The sequence below is a fragment of the Entamoeba histolytica genome, genomic scaffold (assembly GCF_000208925.1).
Source record: "Entamoeba histolytica HM-1:IMSS scf_1104750517335 genomic scaffold, whole genome shotgun sequence".
NCBI lineage: Eukaryota > Evosea > Mastigamoebida > Endamoebidae > Entamoeba > Entamoeba histolytica.
Window position 1 is genome coordinate 157,377 of NW_001914865.1, and position 22,024 is coordinate 179,400.

General features: G+C 25.1%; 13 protein-coding genes across 13 annotated transcripts; 9 read left to right on the forward strand and 4 right to left on the reverse strand.

Annotated features, from left to right (window-relative positions):
* Nucleotides 1–113: 113 nt before the first annotated feature.
* Nucleotides 114–1,830, forward strand: EHI_068630 (HEAT repeat domain containing protein; the record flags this gene model as incomplete). The annotated part of the gene is made up of 2 exons (XM_645419.2): nt 114–1,525; nt 1,587–1,830. 2 exons carry the CDS (start codon nt 114–116, stop codon nt 1,828–1,830), a joined length of 1,656 nt encoding a protein of 551 aa, XP_650511.2.
* A 1,024-nt stretch (nt 1,831–2,854) lies between these two features.
* EHI_068640 (alpha/beta hydrolase fold protein, putative) lies at nt 2,855–4,069 on the forward strand (the record flags this gene model as incomplete). Its single annotated transcript, XM_645418.2, has 1 exon — nt 2,855–4,069. One exon carries the CDS (start codon nt 2,855–2,857, stop codon nt 4,067–4,069), a length of 1,215 nt encoding a protein of 404 aa, XP_650510.2.
* Nucleotides 4,070–4,101: 32 nt separating this feature from the next.
* On the reverse strand, nt 4,102–5,406 carry EHI_068650 (uncharacterized protein; the record flags this gene model as incomplete). The annotated part of the gene is made up of 1 exon (XM_645417.1): nt 4,102–5,406. The coding sequence occupies one exon, from the start codon at nt 5,404–5,406 to the stop codon at nt 4,102–4,104; it is 1,305 nt and encodes a 434-aa protein (XP_650509.1).
* A 403-nt stretch (nt 5,407–5,809) lies between these two features.
* Nucleotides 5,810–6,967, forward strand: EHI_068660 (60S ribosomal protein L5, putative). The gene has a single exon (XM_645416.2). The coding sequence runs from the start codon at nt 5,934–5,936 to the stop codon at nt 6,792–6,794; it is 861 nt and encodes a 286-aa protein (XP_650508.1). The 5' UTR covers nt 5,810–5,933; the 3' UTR covers nt 6,795–6,967.
* Nucleotides 6,968–7,103: 136 nt separating this feature from the next.
* On the forward strand, nt 7,104–7,621 carry EHI_068670 (uncharacterized protein; the record flags this gene model as incomplete). The annotated part of the gene is made up of 1 exon (XM_645415.2): nt 7,104–7,621. One exon carries the CDS (start codon nt 7,104–7,106, stop codon nt 7,602–7,604), a length of 501 nt encoding a protein of 166 aa, XP_650507.1. The 3' UTR covers nt 7,605–7,621.
* A 142-nt stretch (nt 7,622–7,763) lies between these two features.
* EHI_068680 (nucleolar phosphoprotein Nopp34, putative) lies at nt 7,764–8,225 on the reverse strand (the record flags this gene model as incomplete). The annotated part of the gene is made up of 1 exon (XM_645414.1): nt 7,764–8,225. One exon carries the CDS (start codon nt 8,223–8,225, stop codon nt 7,764–7,766), a length of 462 nt encoding a protein of 153 aa, XP_650506.1.
* A 90-nt stretch (nt 8,226–8,315) lies between these two features.
* EHI_068690 (uncharacterized protein) lies at nt 8,316–8,912 on the forward strand (the record flags this gene model as incomplete). Its single annotated transcript, XM_645413.1, has 1 exon — nt 8,316–8,912. One exon carries the CDS (start codon nt 8,316–8,318, stop codon nt 8,910–8,912), a length of 597 nt encoding a protein of 198 aa, XP_650505.1.
* Nucleotides 8,913–8,954: 42 nt separating this feature from the next.
* On the reverse strand, nt 8,955–11,065 carry EHI_068700 (uncharacterized protein; the record flags this gene model as incomplete). Its single annotated transcript, XM_645412.2, has 2 exons — nt 8,955–8,984; nt 9,053–11,065. 2 exons carry the CDS (start codon nt 11,063–11,065, stop codon nt 8,955–8,957), a joined length of 2,043 nt encoding a protein of 680 aa, XP_650504.2.
* Nucleotides 11,066–11,176: 111 nt separating this feature from the next.
* EHI_068710 (uncharacterized protein) lies at nt 11,177–11,959 on the forward strand (the record flags this gene model as incomplete). The annotated part of the gene is made up of 1 exon (XM_645411.1): nt 11,177–11,959. The coding sequence occupies one exon, from the start codon at nt 11,177–11,179 to the stop codon at nt 11,957–11,959; it is 783 nt and encodes a 260-aa protein (XP_650503.1).
* Nucleotides 11,960–13,299: 1,340 nt separating this feature from the next.
* On the forward strand, nt 13,300–16,458 carry EHI_068720 (protein kinase domain containing protein; the record flags this gene model as incomplete). The annotated part of the gene is made up of 1 exon (XM_645410.1): nt 13,300–16,458. The coding sequence occupies one exon, from the start codon at nt 13,300–13,302 to the stop codon at nt 16,456–16,458; it is 3,159 nt and encodes a 1,052-aa protein (XP_650502.1).
* Nucleotides 16,459–17,411: 953 nt separating this feature from the next.
* EHI_068730 (uncharacterized protein) lies at nt 17,412–17,945 on the reverse strand (the record flags this gene model as incomplete). The annotated part of the gene is made up of 1 exon (XM_645409.1): nt 17,412–17,945. The coding sequence occupies one exon, from the start codon at nt 17,943–17,945 to the stop codon at nt 17,412–17,414; it is 534 nt and encodes a 177-aa protein (XP_650501.1).
* A 1,116-nt stretch (nt 17,946–19,061) lies between these two features.
* On the forward strand, nt 19,062–19,832 carry EHI_068740 (uncharacterized protein; the record flags this gene model as incomplete). The annotated part of the gene is made up of 1 exon (XM_645408.1): nt 19,062–19,832. One exon carries the CDS (start codon nt 19,062–19,064, stop codon nt 19,830–19,832), a length of 771 nt encoding a protein of 256 aa, XP_650500.1.
* A 336-nt stretch (nt 19,833–20,168) lies between these two features.
* Nucleotides 20,169–21,503, forward strand: EHI_068750 (vacuolar ATP synthase subunit H, putative; the record flags this gene model as incomplete). Its single annotated transcript, XM_645407.1, has 1 exon — nt 20,169–21,503. One exon carries the CDS (start codon nt 20,169–20,171, stop codon nt 21,501–21,503), a length of 1,335 nt encoding a protein of 444 aa, XP_650499.1.
* Between the last annotated feature and the right edge of the window lie 521 nt (nt 21,504–22,024).

Here is a 22,024-nt window from a genome sequence, read left to right on the forward strand (position 1 = left end):
ATTTCTCTAATTATTAAGAACTTTAAAATAAAAAAAAATCTTAAACGTTAGATTATCTTATGTCGAACGAAGATACTCCGAAAGTGATATTGAGCACATATCCAACAAATTTAATGATAAACCAACCAGCAACAATTCGTTATCAAACACTTCGGAAATTAGTAACAGGATTTGAAAAAGTAGGTGCTGTTGCATCAAGTGAAAAATTGACGGAGGCAGTGTTTCGTGTATTAATAAGTAATGAGGCAGATAAAACTTACAAAGATGCTTTGATTCAAATAGTTCCTAAATTAGTTAAAGTGTTAATGAAAGGACCAGATGCAGATGAAAAAACAAAATCAAGATGTATCCAATGTTTTATTCAACCATTATCTGACTTTTTAGTTGGAACAGAAAGTTCTGCATTAATAAAATCATCAGCAGCAAGAGCATTAATAGCAGCATATTCGTATCTTGATGATGATACATTTAAATATTTTCTTGTTCCTGTTGTTAGAGGGTCATTTACAGAAGAAGATTATCAAGAAACAACTGTTGTTGATGTTGTATTAGGCATAATGCCAAGATTAGTAGAAAGTGATTATGGATGGATTGCACGTGGTATTGAAATATTTTATGGAAATGAGACATATAGTTATAGAAAGGAAGCACTTAGAATGATTTGTTATTTGGCAAGTAATAAATTTAACAAAGAGGCAATGCAAAAATACATTATGAAAATTTATTTGAAAATCCCTCATGATAAAGCATGGATTATTAGAAGAGAATTTGTTAGATCAATGGAATATGTAATTGATAAAATTTTTGATGAAGATGTTGATAGTGTGTACAATCAATATATTGAACTTACTCATGATGAACAAAAACAAGTTGTTGCAGGATGTATTGAAATATTACCAACAATTATTAGAAATGAAAGAATTCAATATAAAATGAAAGAATTAAATTTCATTGATACTTTTAGAAAACTCACAACTTTTAATGATAATGTTGATGTTTGTCTTATTAAAATAATTCCTTATCTTATCAAATTATATCCTGAAGAAGAAGAATATTTTCTTAATCTTATGGAAAAGAGTTGTGATTCAATAGAAGAAATTATGAGAAACACAGTTAATATTATCTTTAAACAAGTATTTGATCTTGCACATAATAAGAATATTTTACTTAATATTTTTGAGAAATTAGCTAATGACCAAAGTGCAGGTATTAAAAGTGAAATGAGAAGATATATTTGTGATGTATTATCATTAGATACAGGAAGATTTAGTGATTTATTTAGAAGTCTTGTTGAAGAAAGTAATTTCCGAGTGAAAGTTAGTATTGCTCAACATCTTCCAGTGTTAAGAACAATGTCATTTTATGATGATGTACTTGTTAAACTAACAATGAGTGGATTTTTTGGTGTTCGAGAAGTTGCTTTAAAAGAAATTGAGAATTGTTTAAAAGAAAATGAAAGTAAGAGAAGTATATTATTTAATCAATTCTTGACCTATCAAAAAGGTAATTGCCATCAACGACAAGCGTTTGTCTCTTTTTTTCTTTTATTTTTAAATTAACAATTTAATGAAATAAATAACATATAGATTGGCTTATGCATTTGTTGCTGTAAGTAAAGGAAATGAAGAATATACAACAAAAGCTACTCCAAACTTAATTCTAATGTTAGATGATCCGATTTCTAATGTTAGAATTAGTACTTTAATTGCATTAGGAAAACTTCATTCATCTTCACAAGATGTAAAATTTGCACTTTCAACATTATTAAAGAATGAACATGATACTGATGTCCACAATATCGCAGAACAAATATATGCGAGGATTTGTTAAGTTTGATGTATTATCAACATTTTAATGTTAAATTTTTTACTTTTTTATGTTATTTATAACTCTTTTTAAGTATTGAAAAAACTCTAAATCCATAAAATTCTTTTAAATCACAGATGATATAAAATTATTCAATTTCATATTTTAATTCTTCTTTCATATTTTTTATTTTCTTTGTTAATTTATTATAATTAGAAATTAAAGAAGGAGGCATTAATTAGTTTATTAGTTAGAGTATAAAAATAAGTCATAGATATATAATTTAATAATGACAGTCTTGTTTTTTAAAACAGTTTATTGAAGTTAAAAAGACTCTCTTTAAATAAAAAAATACTCATATCATTACTATGAATCAGTACAGCCAATAATTAAATACAATAACTAAATATATTTTGTATTTAATTACATTTTATATCCTCTAGGTAATAATTACTTAAGTTTTAATAATATTTCTAAAAACAAGTGAATAGTTAGTAAATGTGTTGGTGAGTACTATGCTATGTCTTAAATAAATAATTAAGCCAAAGTGTGTTTTAACATAATTTCTAGCTTTTTCAATGATATAATACAAAAATTAAAAACTAAATTTGGAAGGATTTTAGTCTTCTATTTTCAACCTCTTATAATTTTTAATATTTAAAAGCAAAAAACGTTAAAGATATTCTTTTGTTATAGTTTGTTTTTGACTAAATACTTTTTAAGTAGAGTTGACACGTGAATTTCTTCTTAATTTATTTATTACAAGAAAAATAGCATTTTAATTTATAAAACACAGAGAAAATAAATAAAGATAAATAACAAAATTAATTTTAATAAGTATTTTTATTTCATTAAAAGAGTTATATTATTATTATAATAAAAATCCTATATGAAACTAAATTAATTTATTGAATATTACTGTGGTATGGGAGCTCCAATGCCAATTTGTGTAATATTCACATTATTTGTATTGTTTAAAAAATACTTATTACACACAAAAAGAAATTACATTGAATACATTCAAATTATATTAATGCTACTTACAATTATGTCACTAATTACTCTCCATCTTCTTGCATTTCTTGTGTTCCTTTGTTTATACATTTCATTCCCACTTACTATAACTGAAACTCCAAGAAATCTTGCAAGTGGTTTTGATTCTCCAATTCACAAAGAAACAGAAGAAGCATTAAAACCATATTTAAAACCATACACTCTTCCATTTTGGATTTCAGGAGGAATTCTTCAAACTATTATAGGAGGTGCGGTTCGTTTTAAATGCCCAATTATTGAATTTGACAGAACAATGGTTAATGCTCCTGATGGGGGTGAATTTGCTATGGATTGGGGACAGAACCAAGAACAATTACCTGAAGATGCACCTATACTACTTATCTTCCATGGGCTTGCTGGTGGTTGCAGAGAGCCATATATTCAACGAAATTCATTTTATGCAATGAAAGAAGGTTATCGATGTTGTGTATTAACTAATAGAGGGTGTGCAGGAACAACATTAAAAATACCTAAAGCATATCACTCGTGCTTATTTGATGATCCTATGCAAGCAATTAATATTATTCATCAAAAATATCCAACAGCACCAATAGATTTAATGGGATATTCATTAGGAGCAAATACAATATTAGGATTGGTTAGTAGACATTCTAAATTTTGTAAAGAAAGAAATGTTGTGTGTTGTGTTGCTATTTCACCATCACCATACCTTATATCTATGATGTTATCATTATGCCCTGCATTAGATGAAACGTTTTCTTCATTTGAGTTAAAATTAGTTAAAAAGAATCAAAACGCTTTCTTAGAAGAAATTAAGAAAGGAAAAATGGTTGGGGATGTTCCAAAGATTTATATGTCAAAATCAATGAAACAATTTGATGATGGTTTTACTTCAAAGGCTTTTAACTATGGTTGTCCTGCAAATTATTATTATGACGTAGAACAAATGCACCACTTTCTACCTAAATGTTATATTCCATGTATATCTCTTAATTCAGCAGATGACCCTGTTGCTATTATGACACGTGCCTTATTTGAACGATCAAGAACTATTGCATCTGTTTCACCATTTTATACTCCATTAGCAACAAAAACTGGTGGACATTTGTCTTGGACATTTAAAGAAGGAGAAAAAGGATATTACGATGATTTATCATTAGGTTTTATGAAGAAGATGAATGAATTATTTAAATCAGGTAAGTTGAATGAAATCCAACAAGAATTTCTTCAATTAAATGAATTAAATTAAAGTTGATTATTATAAAGAACAACTTATTTGGTTTATTTTGTAATTTCCTTAATTTGTTGTTCATTGATAGAATGCCCTTTACAAGCAGCACCATAGTTACCAGTTTGTGTGTCCATTTTCATTTTAGGTTGTCCAAACTCATCATATTCAACTTTAGGCTTTACTTTAGTATCAAATGAAAATTCTGGTCCATCACTTTTTGGTACTTCGTTTGATACAACTGGTTTTTGTGGTTTCATTCCCCAGTCTATACCAGTAGTACCATCTTCATTCTTCTTTAATTTTGGATCAACAGTACTGTTAACAGTCATAGCAGGTGCATTAGTGTTAATTTCATCACCATCCATGGCAAATTTAGGTTTTACAGTAATTCCAACTCCAAGTTTCTTTTTTCCATTTTCATCAGTAACAATAGTTGGTTTAACAGATGTTTGCATAGTGACACTAGGATCAAATTCAGCATCTTCTCTTCCAGTCATGCGTTGAGCAGTTTTCTTTTCTCCTTCTTTCTTAGCTACTTGGAATTGTTCACTTTCATAGACTTCTTTAGAAATTGTTTTTGTTTGTTCTTTGGCTTGTTTCCATTCTTCAGTTTGAGACGCCTTTTCATAACTTGTTTTAGCTGTCTTACTAGCTTCTTTTCCTCGTTGTTTTAAATCTTTTTTTTGGTCTTCGTCAAGATCTGGTATATCTTTTGTTGACTCTTTCCAAACATCTTTTGCTGATGCATCTCCTTTAACAGCTGACTTAGTTCCTTTAGCAAGTCCACTAGTAAATGCTTTAAATTGTTTACTATGAACAGCTGCTTTAGCACCACTAGCAACTTGACTTTTAGCTTGTTTAAACTCTTCACTTTTAACTGCTTTCTTAGCACCAGAATATGCTGTTTTTCCAGCTTTGGAAGCCTCTTCTTTTGCATGTTTTTTTTGTTCTTCAGTCATAGATGGCATTTTATTATATACATCTTTAACATCTCCAGCAATGTCTTTAGCTAATTCTTTTTTTTCTTTTGATTCATTTTGTGTATCTTCTTTATTTCTTTGAGACGCGTTAACTGATAAATGTTCAGGAATTGGTGGTGCTTCATGTTTGTGTTCAGGAATTGGTGGTGCTTCATGTTTATGTTCAGGAATTGGTGGAACATATTCTTCTTCACTAATTGTTGGGTGACCAGGTGGTGGTGCAACTTTCTTCTGAGGTACTGGTGGTGCGTTTTTTGTCGGAAGAGGTGGTGCACATTTTGAAGGTGTAGGAGGTGCTATTTTTTTTTGAGGAACAGGAGGTATAGGCTTAGACTGTTCTCCTGGAATAGTAAACGTTCTTTTTTGAAAGGTCATCACTAAATTGTAAGATCCAGATTGAGTCAAAAGGATTTACTTCAATAAGAAGCATCTTTCTACTTTGATTTTTGTTTTTCTTTTTTATAAGAGTCTATTCAAATAATGAGGATTTGGAGTAGAAAACTATTCTTGAAACAGTTTTTGGTAAAATCTTATTTTATGATAATCTATCTATCTCTAAAAAGTACAATCTCACTTTTTACTGATAAAATATAACAAAAAAGCATAACTATGAAAATAATCTATCAGTAGCAATTTGTACATTGCATTTAAATTAAATCTTCTGAGTCTATAAGACAAAACTAAACACCAAAGATGTATTATAAAAAAAACTTAAGTAACTAGAAAACCTAAAGATCTTAACCCTATAAATCTTTTCTAGTTAAATTATGTTCAAACACATAAAACACCAAACATTAAGAAATAAAAATTAATAGAAAAATAATTAAACATAAAACTATTTTGAAACCCCAGTAAATAATATAGACACTATAAAAACAACTAACCCTTTTATAATCAGTACAATGGGATTCCTTAAGGTTATCAAGAACAGAGCTTACTTCAAGAAATACCAAACTCAATTCAGAAGAAGAAGAGAAGGAAAGACTGACTACTATGCTAGAAGAAAGATGATCTTCCAAGATAAAGATAAATTCAAGACTCCAAAATACAGAGTTGTTGTTAGAATTACTAACAAAACTGTCATTGCCCAAATTGCTTACTCAGAAATTATTGGTGATAAGATCCTTTGTGCTGCTTACTCACATGAATTACCAAGATATGGAGTTAAATTAGGTTTAACTAATTATGCTGCTGCTTATTGTACTGGTCTTCTTCTTGCTAGAAGACTTCTTCAAAAACTTGGTATGGACAAACAATTTGTTGGAGTTTCTGATGCTGCTAAACTTGGTGAAGATTACACTCCAGAAGAAGTTGATGAAAGAAGACCATTCAAATGCATTCTTGATGTTGGACTTGCTAGAACTACCACTGGATCTAAAGTCTTTGCTGTCCTTAAGGGAATGTGTGATGGAGGAGTATATGTCCCACACTCTGCTACCAGATTTGCTGGTGCTGGTGAAAATGAAGAAGCTCTTAGAAGCAGAATCCTTGGTGGACACGTTGCTGCTTATATGAAATATCTTTCTGGTGAAGATGCTGATCTTTACAAGAAACAATTTGGTAGATTCATTGCTGCTGGTATTGCACCAGAAGCTCTTGAAAATATCTACATTGAAGCTCATAAGAAGATTAGAGAGAATCCAGCTGCTGAAAAGAAAGAAAAGAAGGAACACAAGAAATATCCAACTTCCAAGAAACTTACTCTTGAACAAAGAAAAGCTGCTATTCAAGCCAAACTTGCTAAACTTGCCCAACAAGCTTAAGTAGACCCTTATTGTGTTATTTCTTTGATTTTTATTGGTTTATTATTTATTTGAATATAATAATATAATAAATAAAATGAAATAATGAAAAAATATATATTAAATTTCACTTTCTATTGACTTTTTTGAATGATTTATTATTTAATTTAAATAAATAATTAAATTTTTTTTAGAAATATAATAAATGAGGTTATAAGAAGATTAATAATTAAGTAATAAAGAATAAATATTTTTGAATGAAAAACAAAATATAATATTATAAAAAGGGCAGAACTTAAAAATAAATAAAAGAAGAAACTAAATAGAACAATGAAAATTCTAACATTCTGTAAAGTTATATTATTGTCAATACTTTGTTTTATTATATATATTCCAACTTATTTTGTTTATGGACAAAGTGAACCTGAAGTTCAAATATTACATACTTCAATAACCTTTGTAGTATGTTTTATTATTTGTTGTATTGTTGCATATAAATTTTGTGATAAAACAGAAAAACCAACAAGAGTTAATGAAGTACCATTAAAATCATCTAAGTCAAATTATATTCAACATTTACCAAAAGTAACTCCAATTCCAAAAACATCAATTGTTCCAGGAAATTCTAATACTTATGATATTCAAAAAAAAGAACAACACTTATTATTAAAAATACAAGAAAAAGAAAATGCACTTAAATTTGAAAGTGATCCACAAGTTCAAGCAGATAGGAGAGTAGAAATTCAAAAATTAGAATTCGAATTAGATGGTATTAGACAAGCTATGAAAATGAAAAATGATCAAGCAAGAAAAAGAGTTTCAACTGCTTGAATATGAATGAAAAAGTTAATTTAAAATACTTTTTTTAAATGAATTTATTAAGTCATAAATAAAAAGAAAGAATTTCAAATAGTTATGTTTCTTCTTTATATTAATTTTCTTACAAACCAATCAAATTAAAATATCAAAATATATTTTTTCAATCATTTATTATTGTGGGAAATCAAAATCAATATGAAGTTCTTCTAATTTCTTTCTTAATTCTTCATTTGAAGCTTTTCTTTCATCAACATCTTTTTGAGTAATAACTTTGATTTGTGGTTCTTTTCTTCTTTGTTCTTTTGAAACTGGATAAGTTGAATGAAATCTACGTTTTTTTGCTTCACATAATTCTGTACGAAGTAATCGATTTTCTAAAATATGATTATTTAATGTTTCTGCTACTATACGTGCTACTACACAATCAGCAAATTTAACAACACAAGTTCCTTTACTTACTCCATAATCAGTTTTCTTAATAGCTAATCCTTTTAATTCTCCATATTGAGAGAAATATCTTCTTAAATCACGTTCATCAAGAATTTTTGGAAGGTTATAAATACGAACAATTGGTTTATTTGCTTCTACATCTTTTGGTGTTATTTCAGCAAAATCTGATGATTCAAATTGCATTAATTGTAAATGTATTTTTTTAGTAAATTAGGGTTTACTTAATATTTTAATAGTTCATTATATTATTATAATATTATCAAAACTGAAATTATGAACTTCAATAAGAAAGAATTTAACTTTCAAGCAAAAAAAATTGTTAATTGTCTTAATAAATTAGGAAAATATCAATGGAAATGGGATACAAGAGGATTTATTATTCATTCATGTGAATTAGGTGAATTACTTCAAGTTGATGATAATCATTGTAATGAAGAAATTTATGAAGAAAAAGATGATACTATTTGTCAAATACAACAAAAAAGATATTATTTTATTCATCATATTCTTTATAATACATCTTATCAAGTACCTCAATTTGGAGTATCTTTATTTGATAAAAAGGAAAATAAATATATTACTCAATTAGAACAAGCAACAACTTTATTATCACACCTTAGTGGAATTGAAAAGTGTGATAATAATAATCCATTAAATCTTTTTATTACAATGAATGAACATCCATTAATAGAAGATTATTATATGTTTTTTATTCATCCTTGTGGTACTTCATCTTCATTACTTCCAATTATTGAATTTTCATTATCTGATTATCTTATTTGTTATTTAAGTTCATATGGTCCATATTTATGTTGTTTTGAAAATTGGTTATCAGTACAACATAAATTAATTACTGAAAATCAAAATTAATTACATATTTGAATAGGAAGAAGTCCACAAATTTCATGTATTCTATAAACAGCTTTCCATGAATTTTGATGTCTACTTCTTTGACTAATTTTAATTAACTCTTTAACCATTCTTTCTTTTTCAAATAAATTCATTTCTACTTTTTTACCATCAGTTAATTTAATTCCATGATATCGAAGAATAATATTAATAAGAACTTTAATATCATAATTTTTAGTAATATTTTGGTAGTTTGTATTTAATAAATTAATTTGTTGAAATGTTTGAAATAAATTATTTTTAGCAAGAATCATAAGAGAATTTTCATTTAAAAGAACTTCTTCTTTTTGTTTTTGAGAATTAATAATTCTTGGAAATACATTAAATTTTTTTATTTTAAATAACTCTAAATATTTCATACTTTTAATTAATTCTTTATGTTTCATTATTTCATTATAACAAATAATATTCATAATTTGTTGTGTTAATTCATTTCTATTAATTTTTTTTGAATATTCATCATTTAAATATTTTAAATAATTTAATGCATCTTTTAAATCTCTTTTCATTTCTTCTTTATAGTCTTCAATAATTTCTTTTACTATAAGAAATTTTAATAATATAATAAAATTAAATTTTGTTTGTATTTGATTTAATTTAAAAATACATTTTCTTTTATCATTATCATAATAATCATTAATACTATCAATAATAATATTAATTTCATTTTCTTTCATTTCTTTTTCATGAAATAGAATTATTTCAATAATATTATTTATTGGTATTATTTTTAATAATACTGTTAATAAAACTATCATTTCTTCTGTATGAAATTCTATTTGAATTTCTTTTTCTATTTCTTTTAATATTTTTAAACTTTCTTTTGTTTGTTCTTTACTTATTTGATATTTAATTCCATATAAACAATGTTGAATAACTATTTTATCTTTGATTGGAATTGGAATAATTTTATTAATAACTTTTCCTATTCTTTCTAGTTCTTTTTGAATAAAGTTTTTTCTTTCATCATTAAATTTATTAATTAAAATACAAATGTCATAACTTAATATATTTTGACTTAATGCATCAATAAACATAATTCTATCTTCTGTTGAATAACTATTTTCTTCACTTATTTCTTCAATTAATTGACTTTCATTTTCAATATATTCACTTATTTCATATAATTCTTTTGTACTTATTTCAATGATACTTTTACTAAAATAAATATTATTTAATGCATTTGATATTTTTTGATATTTTCTTTCCATCATTTCAAATTCTTCTTTTGTTACAATTGAATTAAGATAAAAAATTCCTCGTTCTGAAATAATTTTTTGAATTGTTTCATTTCTAGTTTTTTGTGTTTCTTTTGTTACAATTATTACTTCATTATTATCAATTTTTTTAAAATGAGTATTTAGTGAATCTTTAATACATATAGTAGTAATATTTCCTTCTGTTAGTTCTTCATTAAATTGAATTATTCTTTTCATCATTTCTTCTTTTGTTTCATTTTCTTTTGATATATTTTTAATATAATCTTTTAAAATTTTGTTTTTATCATTTCTTTTTAATTTTCTTAATCTATCTTTCATTATTTCTACATTATTTATTTCATTATCTTTACTATTTATCCATAATTCAATAATACTTTCAATCATTTCATCATTAATATTTTTTAATAATAAAAACCATCCATATTTATTAATTTTTAAAATGATGTTTTGATTTTTTTGAATGAATTGAATAAGTTTTCTTTCTATATATTTTTCACAAACTGTATAATACTCATAATATTCTCCTTCTTTACATCCTAATTTTTCATTAATTATTGTTATTAATTCTTCATTTAATTGACGATTAATACAATAATTAATTCTACAATATGTTTTTATTCTTTCATTATTTGAATTAAAAATACAATTCAGTGTATGATATTCTTCAATTTCTTTTTTATTCATTTTATCACAAACACATGACTCAATATATTCAATTTCAATATTTGATTCATAACATAAATACATGGGATTTTCTATTAGTTCTTCTATTTTTTCTTTGTCATTTTCTTCTTCATTAAGATACAAAAAAAATTTATTATACATTGTTTTTACTTCATCATAATAATTCTTTTCAATTAATTTCTGAATAAGTTGGTCTTTTCTTGATTCCATTTATTTTTTTTTTAGTTCATTAGTTTTATTTATGAAATAAATTATGTTATATATTCCAAATTTTTATAACTCATCTTTTAATCTTAAAAATTGAACAGTTAAAACAATTTAATGACACACCAATTTACTTTTATTAAAGATAGTATTTATCATTCTACTGGAGTCTTTGAATATAATGATGAATATTGGATTGCTCATTTAAAAGGAGAAGATCTTAAAGTTTCATGGAAAAATGTTACTGCATTGTCATTAGAGTATCGTATTTATAAAGATGGGAAATTCTTTATTGAATTAGAAGAAAGACAATTAGTAAAGTCCCATAATTTACGATGTGTCTACTTTTATTTTGAAAGAAAAGATTTCTTTGAATTAGAAAATTTTATTTATGAACATAAATTAAGTAAATTACCACATCCAAATCATTATCAAATGGAATATCCATTTGTAAAAATTTATTCAAAACATATGAGACAAGTATTAAACTTTTTAACAACAGTAATGAACACGTTAATGTTTTTAGTATTATTTGCTAAGTTATATAATTTTATTGATAGAAAGACTGGTGGATTAACTCGTTTACAAAATGAACTTTTATTATTAATGGACTGGTTCTCAGAAAGAATTCCAACTACTTCATTTGTTGTGAGTATTCCATTTTTACCTTGGAAATATACATTTTATTTTATTCGTTATTTAGTTAATTCATTAGATGAAATTTCACTTGTTATCTTCTATACTACTACAATGTTAATTTATGTCTTTAGTTATTGGAGAGGTATTGTCTCATCTTTAAAATTATTCTTAAACTTAATCCTTTTATTGAAACGCTTATGTAATACAATTAAAGAGACTATAATTGCTAAGAAACAACAAAATGAAATTAAACAAGAATAATTAAGTAATTATTCTTAAAAAATATCTCTTATTATTTTTTATTTGAACAACATTTCTTTACATTCTTTACGTTTCATTAAGTTATAACTGATTATTACTATTTAACAATATTTTATTGTGTTGACATTAAAATTATGATTGGTTGGTAATTTATAATAGAAAATAAATATCATTCTAAATAATACTGCATATGTTATCTAAATTTTTATGTTCATTAAAATAATTGGGACGATTAAACAAATAATATAAAACAATACTTTTTAGAAGTGATTGATAATTGCTACAAATACTGTTGATATGTTTTATATTACCTAAGATTATAATTTTGACAAAAGAATAGTTTAAGAAAAATAAATAATTTCTGATATACAATCAATTATAAAGGAATAAATAATCTTGTTTTCGTGAACATTAATCAAAAATTTTTGTTGTTATAAAAAAAATAGTATTTATAAATAAAATATAAGAGAGAATTAAATAAATTATATTCTTTAAGTAAGATAATATCATAAACGCAAATTTTATTTTGTATGTAAACTTTCTAAATATAAAAAATAAATGTTTTAGTGACTTAAATAGTAAATAAATTTAATAAAACTTGATTAATAATAAATGATTCAATCTTTAATGACGTGATAGAGAATTTAATAACATACGAAACAACACAACTTTTATTTCTTCAATTAACAAAAATTAAATAAAAACAAAATAAAAATTAGTATTCTTAATTCTTCTTATCCGTAATTCTTTCTGTTTTTTAGTTAATTCATTTTTGGTTGGATAGTATTAAAATTATAATTAAAATGAAGTTGTGAAATGGATATAATCTGATAGGTTAAATGAAGACATTTTTTATGTTTTTTAAAACACTTTTCAAATTCATACGATATGGGACATTGTATTGTTAGAAGTATCTATTGGCACAACACACCACCAAAAAAGAAATGAATAATAACTAATTGTAATTTTTATTTATTTTTTTTTATGATAGTTATGAACAACAAGATATTCTTCAAATGAAGGAATTATTGGATAACTGACGAGAAGAAAGAAAATTTGAAGAAGTTTTTCACTGATTTGATAAAAAGAATGATAAGAAAATTTTTTTTATTACAAATCAAATCCAATTAGATTTTAGTATTATATTGGTTTGTGACTACAATCTAAAAAAAGGTAATTTAGAATTAGAGTAGAATTAAATGATAAATAGACAAGAATAATATCGATGGAATTAAATTTAAGAAACAAAAGAAAGAATAACATAAGTAACTTCGTTCCTTTCTCAGAATTAAAAAACTAAAAAGTGAAAAAAAACTTGTTAATAACCAATTAACGGTTATATGTTTCAGATAATATTCATTTCTTTTATTGGATATCCATTGTTAGTATTAAGCCAAACGTGTAGTGGAACAGGTTGTGTAAAATGTATTGCTAATGAAACATGTTCTTCATGCAAAGATTTGTATGACCCTACAGATAATAGTTGTTCTACTTGTATTTCAGTAAATCCATATCAAGCTATAACACCAACAAATAGATTAGTTGTTTTAGAAAATGGAATTTGTACAGATAAAACAAGCCAAGTAAGAAAAGACTTTTCAGATATGCAAACTATTACACCAAATAACCAACCAATAACTTTACATTTTTCTACGTCAACTCAATACTCTACTGGTCCTTGTTCTTTTCCTTTAAATAAACAAATTCAATACAGAGGATCATATTGGATTAAAATTGATCTATCTTCTAAACAGAGTTCAGGCTCTCATGGGGTGTTTAGCTTTACAACTCCATCAGATGGTCCTGTTGTTGCATTTGATCTTACATCAGATACACCTACAACAACTGACAAAAAGTGTTATGCTCGTCAAGAAATTCAACCGGGAGGTGGAAAATTAATTGTTCCATTACCTAAAACAGAATATTATGCATTTGTTTCTATTGAAGACTTGACTACCTTTGATATTACTATTTCATTAGGGTTTACTGATGACTATATTAATAATCAACTTGAATTAACTCAACAAGATATTTCTCAATTACATAATTCTAATTTATTCATATTAAAGACTTTTACGATATCATCATCTGGTGTTTATGTTAATCCTGTTTGTGCACCAACAAAGCTAATGAAAGGTGCATTCTTTACTGTTGATTTTGAAGGGAGTTATAGTCTTCTTATTGACACTACAACCCAAAACAGATATTGTTATCTTATGGAATATACTACTGCAACAGATTCTACTCAAAGTTGTGTTGATTTTTGGGTTGGTGATTGGTGGGGTATTTGGTCTACAAGCGCTTATCTAGAGCAAGGACTTCGTGTAAGAATTAATGGAGAAGGGAGTAAAAAAAGATATTTCTTTTTAGGTACTAATGACCATTCAATTGATATTGAAGTTAGGTTTTCTACTATTTGTCCAAACCATTGTTATGAATCACAAGGTAATGGTAAATGTTCTGTAAAAAGTGGAGAGTGTGTATGTAATGATCAATATGGTGCAGATGATTGCAGAAAGTTATGTTATTATAATGGTAAATTTTATAATGGAAATACAACAGTTAATGGAGATGATATGTGTTATTTTGGAAGTGTAGGATGTGACTATGATTGTAAGTGTAAAGAATCTTCCTTAGAAGATCATTATTGTGTAAGTTCTGCATGTAAAAATAAAGACTTTAATGATGCCTCAGTTATGTGTATTTATAATACAAGTAATTGTCTGCCTAATTGTGTATGTGATAAAGGTTATGTAGTTACAAGTGATCATAGATGTAAAATTATGACATGTGGTAATTTAATATTAAATGAAGGAGAAGAGTGTGATGGTGGAACAAACTGTGATGATTATTGTCAATGTGTTGAAGGTTATGAAATTGATACTGTTAATATTGGGTCATGTAGGTCTAAGCCAATAGGTTGGTGGGTTTGGTTATTAATAGCTCTTGGGATTGTATTTATTTTTATTTGTTCTATTGTAATTATTTTCTTATTAATCCGATTTACAAAAGGGCATAAGATTGATTTGAATGTCTTTAAGACACAACAACCATCATACCATTATGATATTACACGATCTGTTCCTAGTGAACCAAGTGAATCTTCACGTTATTCTATTGATCCATTATCCCTTGACTATGGTAATGTAAATGTTCCTACAGCTGTGTTTGATACTAGATACGAAGACATTGAAATAAAAAATTATTCAAAGAATAAGTATATGATGGTTATTGTTCACACTCCAAATAATCCAAAATATGTTTTCCATTTTGATACACAAGTAACAATATTAAGACCACGTCAATCAACTACAATTACATCATATATGACTTTACATTGTACTACAAAAATTATGGGAATGAAGATACCATATACAGTATGGTTCAGCAAGCATAGTAAAACATTATCAAGAATTGCTAGTCTCTTAAAAGATAAAACCTTTGAGGTATGGACTGATGAAGACAAAGAAGAACTTGAACGATTAATGAAAGATGTTCCTCGAAAGTATCGTTATTGTTTTGAAATTAAAACTGCAGCTGCATCATCTACTCATATAGATATGGATGAATTACATCTTAGAGAACAACCAATTGCTGAAGGTGCATCAGGAACTGTTTATGTAGGTAAATACAAAAGTATTACTGTAGCAGTAAAAAAATTTAGATGGGAAAACTTATCAGCAAATGATAGAGACATATTGAAAAAAGATGTTATTCATGAATGTGAATTAATGAGTAAATTACGTAATCCATATATTGCCAATTATATGGGATCAGTCACTTATATTCCACAAATTTCAATGGTTATTCAATATTTCCAATTAGGATCATTAGGTAATTATATTCGTCATGAAAAACCTGAAGATGTTGTATTACCTTATAAATTAAAAATGAGAATGCTTCTTGATTGTGCTAAAGGAATGGTATTTTTGCATGAGAATAAAATAGTACATCTTGACCTTAAACCTGATAATTTATTAGTTAATTCTTTATATGCCGAATCAAGTAGTTGTGTTGTAAAAATTACTGATTTTGGTACTTCAAGAATTATTAAAAAGAACAATTCTTGTGATAACGAAAATAAAGGTCTTGGTACTCCATTATATCTTTCACCTGAGGCATATGATGATGTTTATTCTTTTGAAGGTGATGTATTTTCATTTGCTGTTATGGCATGGGAGTTATTTTATGCAACTGAACCATACAAAGAATGTAAGTCCTTGTTTGAAATCAAAGACTTTGTAAAGAGTGGAAAACGACTTCCATTTGATGATACCATCCCCATTTGTTTGAAAACTCTTATTGAAGAATGTTGGAAACAAAAACCAGATGAACGACCTAAGTTTGGAGATATTTGTAAAGACATGTATAAAATAGTAGGAGATGCTCCTAACCACCCTGAGTTTGATGTTAATGTTTCAATGGAAAGAATCGAAGAAATAATCAATGAAAAAGCGGCACGTGTTAATGAGTTACTTGCAGACCAAGACACTGATTAAGTACTATATCTTAACTTATTGTCTCTTTTTTTAACATAACATTTTTTTTGGTAATTCTCAACAAAAACAACTCTTAGGATGAACTTAACATAAATTTTAAGTCGTTCACAATGAAAATAATACAATTAAATTTTGTAAAGATTTTATTATTTTGTAATGAAAATTAAAATCATTCAATTATATCAAAAAAACAAAAACAAAATAGATTTAAAATGAAACTTAAAAAAAGAATCAAAAAAAAAATGAAATGAATATTCTTTTCCTCTTTAAGTTTAAAATAAGAAAACAACAATATCTACAAAAAACTAAATCAAAATAGTTATCATGACTTCTTAACATAAGACATTCTAGAAAAAACTTACTGATATATATATTTAACAAATAGTTACTAATAAATTTACTGTGTATATTAACAAACATCCTTTAAATTTTAAGTAGATTTTTAATAACATATTTAATACAATTCATGTCATTGAGAAAAAAAGTATTTTAATTGCAAGACAATACTCACAGAAAATCTTCTTTTTTTTCAACAAAAATGAAAAAGTATCACCATAATTAAATTTTTAAAATAGTTCATGTCTTTAAATGAATAACAATGCTTTATTAATTAAACACTAACTTTCTAGTGGTTTGTCTAAGTGTTTTTGAAGACATTAATAAGATTTTAGATATTTATTTATTGATTAGGACATACAAAAGACATTTAGAAATTAACATTAATGAGAGAAGATACTATGTTTAAAGCAGTAAAATAGAAGGAAATATTAAGATAAGAAATAAAGTCATTAAAATTAAAACTCTACTCTTTATTAATAATAGAATTTTAATTGATGAAGAATTTAAATTATTAAGTCTTTGTAAGTCTTATAATTAAGTAAATTATTAGTATTAGAGAAATAATTTCTTTTGATATCAAAACAGTAAACAGATGAAGTGCTAAACAAATGGATTTAAATTGTTTGATAAACTATAGTTGATTTAATTCTGTCTTGAGGAACAGAATATTGAAGAGTTGAAAGTAATGAACCAGTATCAAGAGACCAAACAAAACTTCTTCCATCTGCATAAGAAAGTAACATAACACATAATGGATAAAAATATTCAACAGAAATAATTTGAGATGGTAATGGTGGAGAATAAATAACTTTTTTATTATATAAATGATCATAAACTAATACTGATCCTTGATCATCAACTGTTAAAGTTAAATAACGATGAGTATCAGGAAATGCTGATATACTTTTTACTTTGGCTAATTGATTACGAGTAATAACAGTTTGAGAACAACTTGGAAATTCAATTGAAATAACATTTCCATCATCACATCCAACAACTACATACATTGGAAAATCACCAATTAATACTGAAGCAGAAATATTACTTTGAATTTTTATTTCACTTTTATCCCCTTCTTCTGGTTTGAAACTAACTACATTTCCTTCAATAAAAATTATTCCATTTGGTGTTTTATAATTAAAAGACATTCAATTAACTCTTTTTTAAGTTCAATGTTTTTATTAAAAATATGAAAATAAATCAACAATTTGTAGAATTAAAAGACTTTAAATAGTAATTCTTAAAATACTTTTTTATAATATCTTTTAATTTTTAAAGATAATTATACTATTTATTATTTTTTTGTATTTAATTTTATTGTTAATTTCGTTATTCTTATTTATTTTCTAATAAACAAACATATTTCTTTGTATTTGAAGAACAAAAATAAATACTTTTTTTAAAAAAAGAGAATTTATTTTTATTCAATTGAACTATCATAAATTGTGTTACATTAAAATTTCAATTCTTTTATTGAGTTATTAGAGAGAATCAATGATAATAAAAAAGAAAATAATTCTTTTTCTATAAAATTGAAATGTTAATTTTGTATTATAAAAATCAAATTTTTATTATGAAAAAACAATTAAAAACACAATAATTACTTCACAATAAAAATTAAATAAATTAAAGTAATTATTTAGAAGATAAATTTATAATCTATACTCTTCATTAGAGTTATTTTCACTATAACTCTTTCTTTGGTAATACCACTGAAATATCATTTAGATTTCAAAAATTATTTCCCATTAATTTATAAGAATTTTCATGTGATTATTTAATATTTCTATTTAACTAAGTAAAATCCATATTTAATGAATCAATTAAAATCATCTTCCATTAACAATAAAAGACTAAGATAAAATACAGTAATTTCTTGTTATATATATATTTTTTTTTTGAATTAATGTTAAACACAAAACTAATAAATCTATTTAAACCAATTGAACTGAAACTTTATTACTTCAACTACACCAACTTGAAGAATTTTCTTTTTATTTTAATACCACATTACATATTATACTTTTAAAAAAAACTATTTCTTGTCAACATTACAATGTACTGTCTTATCAATATCAATACTAAAAACAATAAATTAACGATTTTTGAAGTGTATTTTTATTAAGTTGTGAAGTTATACAATGAATAAAAAACAAAATATAAATTATTAGATTCAATGATTATTATTTGGAAAAATCTTAAAAATTAAAAAGAAAAGACTCATAACAAATTTTTCCTTTTTAGAACTTGTTTTATAGAAATTTATGAGCTCAACTACATTACACAATGCAATGCAATATACTGCATTTGATGTATTATCTTCAATTCTTAATTTAATGAAAGCAGATCCTTTGTATGATTTATTACAATTAAACCAAGCATACTCTAGCCAAGACCAAGAATATGAAAAAAATGAATTTTATGGAGATTCCTATCTTGAAGAACGAGCATCATCTTTAGTATTAAAATTTCTACGAAAGTATGAACAAATACCTTTTGAGATGTATAGTGGATTAAGAATCCACACAGTTAAAAATCAAACTTTAGGAGAAATTTTTGACCTTTTACATTTGGGAGATACAAAAACATTTGAAAAGAAAAAAAAAGGAGATTTAGTTGAAAGTTTAATTGGTGGTTGTGTATTATTATCACAAAGAGAAAATGCAACATTATTTTTGTTATTTGCTCATGCATTGATTGACTATATTTTTTATCATTCTTCTTATATATATTTTAATGCCAATCCTCCAAAATTGGTTAAAGAAGAAATTATTACTGATATTCAAAATTGGTTTAAAGATAAATTGTTTTATTATAGAAGTTCATTAGAAAAATATCAAACTGATCCTACAAATTTTTATTTAGAAGAACAACATGTCTCTGTTGATTTATTTGATGACAAAGAAGAAGTTGATACTAATGATATTGATTATATATTAAGTAGTTCTGATCCACTTGATTTTGGAATTCCTGAACCATCTTTTAATATGACTACATCTCCTTCTTGGAATTCTTTTGTTCATCCATCACAATAAGAATAATCACATAAAGAAATAAATATGTACATGAACAATTCAATTTACTGTTTCATTTTTGTGATTTTCTTTTTTTTTGATTTTTTCAGGCAATAAGAACAAAAACAAGAAATGATGAAACAAAAATCAAAAGGATAGTAATAGTTAATAAATAATAAAATAATAAAATAAATATAATAAAATGATAAGTTATTTAGTAAATAATGAAATGCAAACTAATTTTGTGGAAACAAAAACACAGAGAAAAAACCCTGAGAAAAGCGGTAAAAAGATGAAAATAATAATGTATTGTTATTAATAAAAAAAAGGTAGAAAAAACTAAGAAAACAGGTAAATATGTTTGTCTCACCTGCATTAGTTATTCCACCAAACAACGAAGTCTTTAAAGAAGATACATTAAATAATGCTATAAACAATAATTCTAACTTATCAGATGAAAAAAGAGCAGTACTAAGTTTATATCTTAGACAAGCTCCAGAAGAACGAGCAAGAATAATGAATGAAGTAGATTTAAAATCGTTAATAGAAATATTCTATATTTTATTAAATCAATCAGAACATCCAGGTGTTATTGAAAATACAACATTGTTATTTGATGATTTTATTAATGCTGATATCAATAGAATTCCATTAATTAGTGAAATTGATATTCAATTAACTATTGAATTATGTACCCGTTTAATTAGACAAATGAAAACAGAAAACCTTACAATTCTGAAAGCCAGTATTGAAGTTTTTACTATTCTTACTACTCGGTGTGGTACTTTTAATGATTTTGTATTAATAATGGGTGATTATTTCCAAGTTATTCGTGAAATTTATTCAATTGCTAATCCAACTCGTTTTACTTATCAACCGCTTCATTTATTTAATTGGTCTTTATATATTTTATTAAATAAAGAACCATATAGGACAGTATTTAGTAAAGAAATTCCATTAAATTTCTTATTAGAAGTTCATGATAAAATTGTTGCTACGCAAGATAATGAACTTCTTTATAGTTTATTTCATATTGTTTGGTTACAATCATTTGATGAAAAATTAGTAGAACATGATTTTCCTGAGAATTTTATTCAAATATTTGCAAATGTATTATTAAAAATTAAAATAGAGAAATTAATTAGAATAGTTCTCTTAATTATTCATAATCTTCTAAATGTTGATTGGTATGTTCGTTTATTAGTACAACATGAATTTAATTTAATTATTCCCATGTTATTAAGTCGTACATTCTCTGATAATGATATTGTTGAAATGTTACAAGAAATTAATGAAATAGTAGAAAAAAAAGTAACTGAAACTTCTAGTATGGAATGTTATTTGGATGAATTAAAATCTGGAAGAATGAGATGGAGTCCAATGCATCGTTCAGAACAATTTTGGACTGAAAATGTTACTCATTTTGAACTTGAAAATTGGGCTTTAGTAAGAAAGTTAAAAGGTGTTATTAATGATAAGTCTGCTGATCCTGTTTGTGTTTCTGTAGCTTGTTTTGATTTAGGAGAAGTTGCTCGTTATCATCCTCTTGGAAGAAAAATAATGAATGACTTAGGTATTAAATTAGATTTATTACAATTAACTAGTTCTGAACAACCAGATGTGAAAAAGAATGCAATTTATGCTGTCCAAAAAATTATGTTACACCATTGGGATCTGGTTCAAACTGACTAAAAACATTTTTATTTAAAACAACTTTCACATTAATTTAAAAAGTTAGTCAATAAAGAGATTTTTTGTTTTATTTATTGTCTAAATTTTATAAATTGTTTTATTTACTTAAATACTCTTTATTTTTATATTTCTTGAATTTCTTTTCTTATTTTTAAAAAAAGTTTAAAAATGTCGTTAATTAATACTCTCTTATTTTGAAAATGGTTATGTATTATTTTTACGTGATTTATTTTAATTTTTTATTCTGTTTTCAATTAAAAAGGTATTTTTATGTAATTTTTATGAGACTATTAGTGAATTGGTATTTCCTCATTAAATATTATTTATACGGATTTTATTTTGTTAGTATGAATATTTGCCTCATTTAGAATCTCATATTTTATTTATTATTTATATTTATTCTCAACATATTTTGTGTTATTTTAAATGTGTATTGACGTATTAGAATAATAATTTTCATTCATTCCATTATTTAAATGTTAGTTTAATTATTTTATTGATAGTTTAATTAATAATCAAAA